The 14,022-nt window shown below is 42.3% G+C and overlaps 1 protein-coding gene across 1 annotated transcript; it reads right to left on the bottom strand.

Annotated features, from left to right (window-relative positions):
• Nucleotides 1-6,938: 6,938 nt before the first annotated feature.
• On the bottom strand, nucleotides 6,939-12,386 carry LOC107192347 (the record flags this gene model as incomplete). The annotated part of the gene is made up of 2 exons (XM_015581574.1): nucleotides 6,939-7,299; nucleotides 12,172-12,386. Coding segments are annotated over 2 exons (374 nt in total), but the record flags the coding sequence as incomplete, so codon positions are not given.
• Between the last annotated feature and the right edge of the window lie 1,636 nt (nucleotides 12,387-14,022).

Below are 14,022 nucleotides of genomic sequence, written 5' to 3'. Positions count from 1 at the left end.
TATACCACCGTCTCAAATTTTCGTTGATGTTACGTAATGAGCGTCTTATTCAACGGACAAATTTTATCGTATATCCGCACTGGTCCCTTATTAGAAAGAATAATTATCTCTCGAAACACATAAATACCAGCAAGTATAAAGTATCAGACTGACTAAACATACTTCGGATGCAACACTGCACGAGTTTTGAGGACAACAAGAAGATAGGAAGAGGAAGAGAAGGGAAAAGAAAGGACGAAGGAGGGGAAAAAAAGCGACCTGTATACGCAACCGCGTATCGTTCTCGTCCAAAGGCTGACCTCTCACCGACTGGAAATCATGCACACCCGCACGCATTTATAGATACCTTGCGCTACGCGTCTCCAGCTGCTAGTTCGCTCCCGAACAACCTCGTTTATCTTTGAAAGATTCTCCTTCTCTTTCTGTCTTCATAATAATCAGCGGAATATTTACCGATGATTTAGAGTCTAAATTTTAGACTCTGTCAACCGTTCTACTCTCTCTTATTTGTTCTTGGGCATGAATATCCATTTAGGATGATCGATAGACCTGTGCGTTACAGATTGTTTGTTTAAATATTTATGTTTTAACAACAGCATATCGACTGTAATGATAAGATAATGATGAAATAATTTATATGTCATTACTGTTATAAATAAACGTTGTTCGTATTTTTAGTACGATACTGTTATATCATAGTAGGACATTTTTAAACGTTTGCTTATGCGTTATTATATTATGGCTGTACTCAAGTTCTGAGTATTTTTATAAATACTGGCATAACTGTTAATTTTTGTTAGTAAATTATTATTACAACAGAAATTTTTTAGAGTATTCTTTTTACAGTGCAACGACGAGCAACATATTAATTTGTATATTTTTTTATTATATTGTTACTACAGTAGACAGTTTTTAGTACTATTGTAGCGTATATTCATAATATTCCTTTGTGCGTATCATTGTCTGATGAAAACTTATTTTTAGCATTTTATAAAAATATTTTAATGTTACCCGTTTAATACATTATTAATATTGGAGGATATTGATGTAATCAACGTATTAGTACTTTTTACAACAATTTAAGATTATGAAAAAAGATGTCGAAATAGGAAGGCATCGTTGAACCTCTACTACTTTATTAAAACCTACCCTATTCCTTTAAAATTTCTTGCAATCAGGGATTCTTAGAGTGGTTTTCCATACCCTTTTAAAGCATCGACACAAGCCATTTAAAAAATTGTACCGGAAGTGTGTGGAGTTTAATAGTTGAGAGTTTAATTGATTATGTAAAGGTTAGTCATTAACAATAGTTATTTATTCAACTGTCAGATTCAAAGTCGTAGAAGTAAGTACAACACATTAAAATCCAATAATATGTTTATTCTGCTACACATTGTGAAGTTATACAAGATTCTCAGCTTTTACTTTTTCGGAGTAGAGCTATACAGAATGTTTCTAGTAACTGGGACGCATAGACTTATGTCTATGCTGGGACGGGCTATAACCCATAATCAGTTATGCCAGAATAGTGGGACGTGGGACAAAAAGGCTTCCCCCACTATGTCCTACCGTCGTCACCCGCTATCACCAACGTCGTCTTCCACTTTACCTCCCTGCTGTGTGCGCTGCCCGTTCGGGTCTTTCGTCACCCGGCAATGTAAACAATGAGGAAAGCCCGTTCGAACCTTTTTCGACGCGACGCCCGGCAATCTAAGCGCTTGAACTGGAGTCAGAAGACCCTATTCCGAATCCCAGTACAACGATTTTATTTTGTTATTTTTAATTATTTTGTAATTTCACTTTGTAACCTCTCAGTAAAATAAAATCTTGGAATATATTAATTTGTGAGGCATTTACTAAACAAATGAGATGAATTATTTCCTCCTCGAATATTTCAATTTTGTATTATTGTATATACATAATTATTCAACAGTTATTAAACAGTTATTAACAAAAGTATTCTTACAGTTAGATATTACTGTTATTTTAACTAATGCAGGATATAATTATAAAAACATTCATACAAAAATCTATTAGATTAAAATGTTACGTTATAAATCTATCTTTAATCTTTTACTATTTGTTGGCTTTACGCGTAACCTCTTGGTTAAATGAAAAGTTAAAAAATATTAATTTGTGAAGCATTTTCCAAACTCGATTTTTTTGTTAATGATATCTTTTGCGTGTTCAACAATCGTTGCAATTGGTTCACGCATATACGATGTTACCTGGCTTTTGTATAATAATAATATGAGATAACATATTGAGATTGCTATGAACTTATCTTTTTTTTGTTTAATCATTCTTTAATTTCGCTTCCTAACTTTTGAGTAGAAGTTTCGCCGTAACGTAAACAGTTACAGTTGGTCCATGTATACACGATGCTGAATAATCTTTTGCTTATGTATGTCTAAAGGGAAATAAATATATAAATGTAGGTTTTATTTGTATTATAATACAAATAAAAATAAAAGTAAGAATAATATAAATGTTGAAATAATATAAGTAAAAGAACAAAACGGTAACACTAGGCAAACCGTAACAACAACCGTAACACACGTCTCTCGCATACCAATTCGTCTCAAAGCGTACAACGTACTGTCCTTTCTTCAAGCGCAAAATCGCTGCCGATTTTAAACTCAGGTGCCCGTTGACCTTAAATACACACTCACACGTTCCACTCCTCGCCAACTGTCGCGCGATGACAGTGTTTACTTTTTTTGTCTTTACTTGGCATTGCGCGATTTCAAATTAACTGCTCCGTAAGCACACGCACGCACATGCGCACACGCACACGCACACTCACACCCGTCGCACTCACACTAGATAAATATAATTATAATCATAAGTGTGGTACTATAAAATAAAATATAAATATTATTGTAAACTTATCTTTTTTGTTGATAGACACAAATCCATCGCTGGAATAGTAAGGTATTACGCAAAGAATTACACGCGGTGGAAGTACACGTAATATACGCACAAGCGACTATAATACAATTGTAATTATATGATAATCTCATAATTTATGGTCGGCTGATCGTACTAGTTGAACTCTATATTGCTTAAATGAGGTTTGGAAACAATATCGACAGGTCTCGTACCCATCTCAGTGGTGTCATTTATACCTGTAGGAGTGTCTGATTGAACATTTTTATATGACCTTTTATGGGATTATGAATACTACAGTAATGTCTTGATAAGTGTGAATGCCTCGGTTCTGCGAAGTCACATTCACGCTGGAGGCGACCAGTTGTCAGCACCTCGTCAATCAGTTTTTTGCTCGAAGCTCGAGTCTCGGCAGCTTGCGTTTGTAATGTTCCAATATAGAAAAGGACAAGCGAGTAAAAAACAAAAAGAGAAAGCATCTCTTTCCATTCGATTCGACTGCGTGAGTCCGCCTGCGATGCTCCCACCGGCCAATGGTTAGATTGTACTCGCTGCAGTTCGCGTTATCTTACTCGGTCTCGATGTGTCTCGTTCGTTCTCTTTGCCACACAGTCCAATTGTGTGTGTACCGTTTCGGCCAATAATAAAAATACGTGTGACTGGAGGTGATCCAGCTAATTTCATTCGCCGGTGTCGTCGAGGTAACTCAGAATCAGGTTTTAATACGTTTTATTTAACTATTATTTACAAATATGAATACAATTGGACAGAGTGACGTTGTGATGTTGCTGAAGTTTGGAAAATGATTGTCTCATCCCCTGTTTGGAACCAGTATTTAAAGGGGTTCCGGTATGGACGGGGTGGACGCTAAGTTTAAGGAATTTAGAAAAGGATAACCTAGGAAATAGGGATATCATGGGAAGACATCTTGGCGACATTAGGTATTTGGAAAAGGGCTGTGTGGGAAATCGGGATATTGCAAAAAGACATCATGGCGTCCTTCGGAATCCGAGTGAAAGCTGTCTCGGCGAACGGTCGGGTTTTTGAGTACATGGAAAAACCATCGGGGTAATGAAGGGTTCGTTGGCGACTACCACATTTCCCCGCTCTGACCGTCGAGTCTGTCGTGCCAGTCGGTGAGAAGATAGAGACTTTTTTCGACGAGTTCACGCGACGGCTGAATGAGGGGAGATCAAGAAAATATTACATTCCTGGGTATCGGTGATACAACGCTAATGCAACGATGAAACTTTTTTATTTTTGATTCGTTGTTAATGAAACTTTTACTCTTATATTGGTGAGATTTTTCTGATTAACATGATACCAAATACGACATAATTTGGATCCTATTTAATCATGTAGAAAGTGTTAATAGTTTATATTTTTTCATTATCGCATCTGATAAATCATAAGTAAATATGGTCCAAATTATATCGTGTTTGGTATCATTTTAATCAGAAAAATTTCACGAATATGTTCGTAAAAGTTTCGTTAACAAAGAACTAAAAACAAAACGTTTCATCGTTGCATTTGTTTCCCTCGTTTAGTCGTCGCCTCGTGAAAGGGAAGCTGCTGCGGCGCGTCGGGAAAAAAATTATACGCTTGACTGGTTCCACGGCCCTCTTCCCCAGTGGTAGGGATGATGACTTCACACTTATCGTGGACGAGCCGGCTCATACTTATCAAGACATTACTGTACATGTAACGTGAACGCTTAGAAACATAGGATAACCAATTTTTTGTTCACGATCTTCAATATTTCGTTGCAGTATGTATAGGTAATAAATGTTAAAAATGTTTTAACATTTAAATAGCTTAAAATATACTTGCAGATTTGCGATGTGCGGTACAGTATTTTTATTGATGGTTTCATATAATATTATAAAAAAGGAAAGCACCACACATCACAAGTTTTCAAGTATATTTTAAGGGATTATGCCTACCTATAAATTTTGAAAAAAAAAACGATTTTTGGGTTTTAATATTTTCTTACAGTACATCATTTTAGAAATATTGTGTGAAAGTTTAAAGTTGATCCGACCAGAATTGGCGGAGTCACACCCGTTTAAAGTATACGGTCTTGGAAGTTTCGGAGCAGATATAAAGTGGTAGAATCCCTTTTTAGGGGTGTGTAAGTCATGAATACTGTGCCCTAATGCAATTTATGGTTGTATTAGTAAATACACAAAGCTATACGAAGCCGTAATACTAAGAATAACTTTATATAACAAATTTGCATTGATTCGGTTGTAAACCTGACTTGAAACTTTAACACTAACCGTACCGAAACTTTTATATATCTATTTGTACCGTATCTAAAACCGGTCATTTGACCGGCGGTGTTTAGGTATGTTTCGAGTAAATAAATGTTTACAAGCCCGTGGTGGACATTTTGAACATTTAATTTAAAGAACATTTTATTTCATCGCGAGTAAGCAAAGGACTCAAGCGCGTATAATTCAATAACGCAATTTCCGAGCGCTTCGAGTAAGTACCTACAAGTCGAAACTTCAAACTGTTATATCTCATCATGGAAATATCTGACAAAAAAATGTTTCAGACAAAATTTACTTGTTCTTTCCTGTAGAATCTAAATATGTAACGTTTTATAGGGGGTTCCATTTAAAATTATGAAGGTACCCCCGCCCCCCCCCCTTAAAGGGGAAGAGGGGGGCACTTCACGTTTATATAGTTAGAAAGGCCCTTCAGATTCATGCAATTTAAGACCAGGAACTTAAAAATCGATGACATAGTTTTCAAGATATTGAGCTGATAAGAGTTATGTGGGCCACCCTGTATATAACAAATATGTATTGTTACGACGCATTTTGCGTCGTGCCCCTCCCGGCCCGAAATTTGAATCGAGCGCGGAAGAACTGAGAACCGGACCACTCTCTGCCGACTTGCACTCCTTGAAACCACAGAATAAACTGAGTTTCTGCGTCACGCTCATCGACGCGAATTTGTCGGTACATTTTCTCGATGTTGGTGGTTATCGCGAAACGCGACTCGCTGACATCAATCGAATGTGCCGATCGTCACGGAAGTCTTAAAACATAGGTGGAGGGTTGGGCAGAAAAAAGGTTCCTCCACAATCGTGTGAAACGCTCTCACCATGGAAGGTCGGCGAGCGACTGGCGGCCGTCAACCTACCAACGGTTCGCGCGAATTTTTGTACGGAGATCGTGTTTACTCGATCGCATGCAGAATCGTGGAAACAAACGTAAAAAATAAAATACTTCGAACAAAAATACAAATAGGTAAGGTTGGGTGAATGAGAATTCTCCTCCAAACTGTTTTCATAGGTTATAAAATCGCTCAACCGCAACACACGAAACAAATAGCTATACTGAGTTATAAAATGCTGTTTACAAAACAGACTTTAGAATCAGTAATCTAACCCTTCATTATAAAGGAGACGGTTAATAGTTTAATTCGCATGGATGAGAACTGTCATCCACGGCATTTCACCGTCCATTCTGGGGTTAAAGAAATTCATATGTATTTACCATTTTTCACGGTGGCAAGAGTAGAAAGACTCCTTATGGGATACGTATACATAACGGACGGAATAGACCATAAAAGTTTCAACGCGCATAATTCTTTACTGTAATTAAGTACTATGATCCCCATTGACACACGATCGGGAATCAGAACCGCGAAGATTGGGATATTGCGAGACACATGTCGATGTATTAACCTTTAATTAGTGTCTTACCTCTAAGGCCCTCTTTTCCAGTAAAACTTACATGTTCCTACGATTCTCCATCGCACTCTTGTTAATTCTAACCATAGCATCATCTCCCTTTAAAATGCAACTTGCGTTTTGCAATGTGTTGACAAGTGGCCACAACATTCTCCCAATTCTCAAAATTTAACTGTTGCGGAGCATTTCAAATTTGCTCTTATCGGTGACTGGTCGAATAAAAGCACTTCTGAGCAATCTTTTAAATTCTCCTTTGCTTTATTATTCATTAGTTGTAAGAGTGTACATAGTTGTAGAGATAATAAAGTTAAATAACTAAAAAACTGGCGAGCTTCGTTGTTCGTTTTCTGCAACGATTCCTTATACAAAATTAACTCCGGTACTAAGCATATGGGTATTCTGTTTTTTCTTAAATTTTTGAAGTGATGTAGACAATTTGAAATTTTGGTAGATATGGCTCGCGTTGAAGGAGTAATTATTGTAACGTTCGACTTTGTGGTGGCTTCCTTACAATTTAGCAGCATGTTTGTTAGGATTTATAAACGTTAATAGGCATGATCTGGATTTACATCGTTTACCACAGAAGTAGCTTCGTATACTAATCGTTCTGCTTGTCTTTGTGCGGCTATCGCGGCATGTTCATCTGCAATTTTGTGATAAAGCTGAAGGTGTCTGTCTTTCGCTCTCCCCACGCTTACGGAATCCTGTAAAACAAAATATAGAATCGTTAGATGAAAGTTACTGTTTCAAAATGTTCGTAGCAACAAAGACGAGTATGTTTCAAGTATGAGCTATGTCCTTGTGGAAGAAAAGCACAGCAAAATCGGTTGATATAATTCATTTAATCCGATTTCGGGAAATGTAAACGATAATTACATTTAGAAACATCTCTGAATGCTGGAGAAAATTTACGTATAAGTACTAGTAGTAGTAGTAGTGATTTATTGTGTCCTCGTAGGGATTACAAGGCTCTTGTTGCCCTCCTTGTACAATTTCAATTTTTATAATAGAGAGAAAGAGAGGGGAGTTGAGAGTGGAGGAGCGAGAGAGAGCGCGCGCGCACTTCGTTAATAAATTAAATTAATTAAAATAAATAAATTAAGCGGACGCATATATTCTATAGTTAACGTCAGTCTCTTTTACATCTCTATTTATTCTATGTCTTATTCTAAAGTACATATCCTTCGCTTGTGACTCCCACCTTCGCTCTTCTGTCCCTCCTTCCTCGCTTTCATCCTTTTTAACACTCCTCCATTCTCATCTCCCTTCTACCCCTCCCGGCACCCCTCTAGACACCTCGTGCAACACTTAGCCACTGTTCTCCATCTCTCGCCCCCCAGAATTTTCACAATGTCCTCCTACCAGCATCCGCAATTCCTTCTTCTCCCTCCACATCTATCCCAAACATGCTCCCAAGCCTTTTCCTCCTCTCCGCAAATTCTGCACACTATTTTCTGCTGTTTCCAAATACCTCGCTTCTCCCATTTCGTTTCCTAATCTGAATCGTATTGCCCTTTCCCATCTATCCTCGCTCCATTCCTCCATCAGGTACTTTGAAACTTCCCTCACCCTTATCATTTTGAACCACCTGTTGTCCCTTGATTCCCATATCCTTCCGTAATGCTCTTTCTCTCGCCACTTCTTGTCCCTTCCTTCCAATTGTGAATATTCTAACTCAACCCACCCTTCCTTCTCTCAACTTCCTTCATCTCTATACCTCTGTTTTTAAAGAATTTTATTTTTTCGTCCTCCCATTTCGACTTTCCTCTATCCCTTATTTCCTCTCAACACGTTCTCACATTCCCATTTACTCTCCCACATCATTATGTTCTGTTCAAAGCTCCACTCTCTTCTTCGCCCGTTTCCTCTCAATATTCCTCTCTTATCAGATACCAATGCGTCTATAGTCCTAGCGTCCATTTCAACCACTCCTCTTGCATCGTTTCCATTTGTTTCCTTTCTTTCCACCCCCATACTTCTGCACCGTAGATCCTTACTGCCCATACTAGTTTATCAAACAGCCAAAGCCTCCTTTCCCAGTCTTCCCAAATTTGCCCTTGCCTATCCCTCCCTGCTTCATTATTTTGTCCGCCGTTTCTTTGAAGCGTATACCCTGGATATTTTATTTCTTTAACCCTCCCTATTTTTCCTCCCCTCAATCTTCAGTCCACACTTTTCACCCCTACCACCTACGGTCTTAAATTTCATTACCTTGGATTTTGCGACGTTCAATTCCAATCTGTATCTCTCTAGGTATCCATCTAGCTTTCTTACCATCGCTTTCATTCCCTCCTCATCCTCAGCCAGCAACACCATGTCGTCCGTACATGCCAAGGAGTATATTTTACCCTCCACACACCCCACCCCCCGCAGTCTCAATCCTCCTCTCCCTAGCTCGCTCACCAGATCAGCCGTTACCAGGTTAAATAAGTAGGGGCTTACAGGACACTCCCCTCTCATTTCCCTTGCCATCCAAAAACTCCTTGTGTCCCTACCTAAACGTACGCCTACTTATCGCCCGCAGGGTTTGCATTAGCAGGTCCTGTGCCCTGCGAGCATGGTTCAGATTGGTCTGGCAGACTCGGTCCGTCATTTCAAGGCTGTGTCCATGGCCTCTTCCATGCATCCTTCTAGACGAGCTGGTTTTGCCTCCTTTGCAGCAGTATCAGCCCCCTTGGCCGCTACTGCCATTGATCCCAAGCCAGTGCCTGGCCGGCATTCCAAGGTCTGTACACAGCGGACACTTTAGTCCCGCTGAGCACTGGCTCGCTCATTAAGTCAGGCCGTCGCATTTGCAGTAGCGATGCAACCTGTCCATGGCGCTCGTGCACTGCTGCCTCACGTGCCCGTACTGCAGGCAGCGATAGCACTGCGGAGGCCTGGCTGCCAGTGCCTCGACACGCACCACAGTCCATTACCGCCATTACCCTCCCTTTTGAAGGATCTTTCGGTCAACGGCCACTGTACCCAGAGGGTTCCTATTCCTGAGGGAGAGGATCGGATTTCTCCCGTCTCTACCTCCTTCTCCTGAACCGAGTCGTCCAGTCCACTTACGTGCAGTTCTGCGCGCTTCGTGGGTCGGGTGACACAGACTCCAGTTTCATCCAGTGCCTCGGTGAGGCGAATGGTCTCTCTTGACTGCTTGCTTGGAGCGGACCTCCGTGATGCCGACATCAGGCTGGGAGATCTTTTCCCTGGTCATGGACATAACGACTGGGCGAACGTTATTTCCACGCCTGGGGGGACGGTCAGCGTGACCGCTGCCGTCATGGCAGGCCGCCACAGGTTGCCACCTTCTTTGGGGAGGACGACGTCGCACGCTCACATTACCCCCTTTCCCCCCCTTTGCTGGAGGAGGGACCTTCCTCGTCCTCTGTTGGTCCGAGGCGGCAGTGGGGTGAGTCAAAGCAGCGGTCTTTATGGCAACCCTCCTCTCTTTCTCCCCACCACTCTCGACCAGGAGCCTTTCCCCTTTCGCCCTTCTTATTTCACCCGCCTCTTTTGGGACGGGCAGCGGTGAAGGAGCCCTGTGCCCTTTTTGGAGCTTCTGTTCCAGGAAAGCTCCAAACTGCTCAAGGAGCCCTCCCGGAACCGCTACCGTTGTCCTTTCTTTGGGGGGCGGGGGCGAGGGGGCTCTGCTATCTCCGTCCCCTTTGTCGCTCTGTTGCGGGCCGTCTCCTCCCTCATAGATGGCCGCTGCTTGGCCATCTCGCCCACCAGGTCTCTCACTTAGGCCCTGAAGTGGTGGTTCTCCTGCCCCAGCCTTTGGGCATCAGCGGCTGCTGCGAGCCTTGTGTGCAACTCCCGCGTCGTTGCTCTGGTCGTACATGCGACCACCCGTAGGTCCTGCACGTACAGTCCTTCAGTCTGGAGAACGTGGCCATGTCCTCCACCCCGTTCATTCCTTCTTGTATCTGTGCTAGCAGGTAGCCCGAGGACTGGAGGCGGAGGTCGTCCTTTAATTTGCTCTCCGTGACAGGGCGGGAGAGGGGCGCAGTCGTCTTGGCTGTCGGCTCCTCCTTCTCCTCGGAATCGTCCAGTTTGAGCGACCTCTTCGCCGGTCTCCCTCTCTTTCTTCCGGACTCGCTCGACGAAACTCGCCCTCGACAGTGCGGATTGCGACCTGGGGATATCCCCTTACTGGGACATTGTTCGGTGTCTCCACCTGCGCGAGTCGTGCTGCTGCTTCGACTGCGCGTTACGGGGCCTTGCTTTCCTACTGCTCCGCTACTGCCGCCTCGTCGGTTTTTCGGCCGCTAATTTAATCCTTGTCTACTCCCAGTGTCTCTACCATGTCGTCTCCATTTTGTTCCCGTCCTGTTTGTTTTTTGCTGACATATCCATTACTATATATGTATTTTCCGCCGGTTCGCCCATCAGAGGTCTACCGAGTTGATACCTTTCCCGCAACTACCTAAAGCCTTCCTCGTTCGTATATATACGTCCTTAATCGAGCATCGTATATCCCCGCGTCTAAGGCAGGGTCTGCTAGAAAGCCTTACCGACGAGTCCACTAGCAGGCCCAGGACGAAACGCTCCCTCTCCCTCTCCTTTCCTTTTCACATTTTTCAATCTACCTCTTGCCGCCAAAGTACAAAATATTCTACGTCACTCCTATCGAGTGGGCGACAGCCGATCCGATTGAGTGCTGAGCCAAACTTCAGGCTAGGTGGTTTGCCCCCTACCGCGCAGGGTGTGCGGGGAATATCCGCCGGCACTGGCCGCAGCCCTCGTACACCCACATACCCGCACTCACTCATGCAAGCTCAGGTACCTTGGGGTCGCTAATCCCGTACTATAGCCAGTCCGCACCGGCTGCACCATCTCGGTGATTGTATTTCATTCTAGATAAGCCATCGATTAATACCGGGTATCAAGTATCAACTGGGAATCGACTGTTATGAGTAGTATAATTCATCGCGCCAAACCTATTTCATGCGCATTTTGCCTGTATTTTGAACATTTAGTATGTAACTCGGAAACAAAGCTCTGAACGCAATCCCGTCATTCTTGATTTTTGTCTTAGTTTGGCGTGTAGAATCCACTCAGTGGAAGTGTTCCACATTTTTATTCACACCTTGTATATTCTTCATTCGTTGTCAAATGAATATCGTTAATTAATATAAATGCTTTACAAACGATACTGATAAGATAGCGACAGAGATCAGACACAGAATTTTGTTAAATAATCAGTACATAAAAATTGACGAGTATAAATAATGTTCAGAAATGTGAATTACAACCATTATTTTAAATACTTAATTTATTAAATATTTTATTTTATTCAAAAAAAACAGTGATGGTCTTGAAATTTCATAAAGTACAAAATAACTACAAAAAATTTCTATTCATCTGACCTTTACAATTCATGCAGAATTTCATAAAAATACGCTGTTCTAAAATCCAATAATTTTTTAAAGAAATTACAGAGAAGTCATAATAGATGTTGTAATAGTTCTAGTGCTACTATTAATTAAAGATATAAAATATAATTTAGATAAAATCAATCTCATATAAGATATTCATTCCAAAAATGTATTAATGTAGTAAAGTAAAACTAATAAAATATTATTTACCCGAGGGAGATTTACTGTAACACCGTGAGCATTCGCTTCGGCGATCTTATGATAAAGCAGAAAATGCTTCTCCTTGGCGAGTCGCACAGCTTCTGAATCAACAGGTTGGGCAATTGTGTCCTCGTAATTTATTAAAGAAGCATGGAATCCAGTTTCATCAGCCGTATATTGCACTGTTCGTACTTTGTGTTTTGGATCAACAAATGAATAAGAACCTGAAAGCCAAACAAGGTAACGTTTTTCATATAAAGAAAATTTTGTTAATATTAATACTACAGAACTGTTAATTATAGGACTTGTCTAAATCTGGGAGTCCTATGGAGCGGATCTGGAAGGCGATGACGTCGGTTTACGACCTCGTTATGCATTGGGTCGCTCCTTCTCAGAGGAGAGGGTCGGCGTACTGATGGTCGCGTGAAATTGCAGAGCTTTGCTCTGTAAGCGCAGCCGCGAGACGCCATACAGTGAGAATTGACAATTGAAGTTGGAAATTTGACTGCATCGGTAAGAAAGTATATATGAACAGTGTACAATTATGTTCAACAGTATTTTTCCATTTATGGTAGGTACTGGTTATACCATGGAGTAAGAATTTAGAATAGTAATTATATTATATAATTTTGTATTAAAAAGTATTAACTGTTACGCGGAATTTGGTTTTCGGGGCCCAGTCAGTCGCGAACAAAGCTCCTCCCACGACCCCGCGACTATTCACGCCTCTACGAGTGTGACGCCAGGCACTCCCCAAGTATCGGTATCGGGTAGGACTTCAGATAGGACCTCCGAAATTTACTTAGAGTGGAGGCTACCATAATAATGTGGCGGTTGCCGGCGAGCACGCACAATGGTCGAGGTTCGCAAGTAGGATGTGTCTAGTCTTCTCACGGTAGAAGGCGATTCGCGAATGAGCGGAGATCGTTTTGCGTTAATTCAGACGTTTATTAACGCCACGCGCCTACCCTCGAGGGCAGCGCTACAGCAGGTGGTAAACGTTAACAATTCGCTAAGAATATTCGTCCGAAATTCGGTACTCGTCGTAATACAAACTACGTAACAAATGATTCGGTTACGGCGCCTCCGCTAGATGATATGCGCGGTACGCTACTATTTAAGGAAACCCGAGGAAATACGCCCTTCCGCTATTCGCGGCCATGCCCGCGAATTCGCAGCCCCTCACAGAAGGTGGGAGGCTGTCCGATGTTCTTTTAATTCGACTCTAACGCAATCAATTACAGAATCATCCGAGATGAAAGTGGATGGCTTACCGCTAACAGGTGTTTGTTTCGTCGCCACACGGTAGTCGCTCAAGATTGATACAAGTTAAATGCACGCACGATACAGGCTCGCAACCAAATGATCTACCGGCTTTTGGTAATCGACCGTAACGTTCGGCGGTACCCTCCTTGCCCCGTTACTCTACCGTTCCGTTCCCCGTGCCCCCGCCGCGAATCACCCCTAGAGTATCCACCAGTCTTCAGGTGCACCACTGATCCGGAGACTCCTCGGGCCCTGAGGTTTTCTCCGCCAATATTTCCAACTTCCCTGGAGCCGGGTTGGAGTACGGGTTTTTAGCGGGTGAAACCCCGCATTGGCCGTCTCCGTCCCCAGCGGAGGCGGTGCACTTTCGTCAAGGTTTTCCCCCGTCAAAAAAAAAAAAAAGAAAAAACAGCATTCGGTCCCCTGGACGCGCCTGTACTCCCCGATGATGGGTCTCTCCCGCCGCCACCTCCGCTGGGAGTCCTGTGCAGAGGGAGGCGCCGGTCACTGCCAATCTGGTCCGACTCCGCTGGTTTAGATGTTTGCCGACTCCACAGTCGACCGCCCACCTCACGAGGTCGGTTCCTCCATCGT

Source organism: Dufourea novaeangliae, unplaced genomic scaffold (assembly GCF_001272555.1).
Source record: "Dufourea novaeangliae isolate 0120121106 unplaced genomic scaffold, ASM127255v1 scaffold329, whole genome shotgun sequence".
In the NCBI taxonomy this organism is placed as follows: domain Eukaryota; kingdom Metazoa; phylum Arthropoda; class Insecta; order Hymenoptera; family Halictidae; genus Dufourea; species Dufourea novaeangliae.
This window is presented reverse-complemented; position numbering and strand designations above follow the sequence as displayed.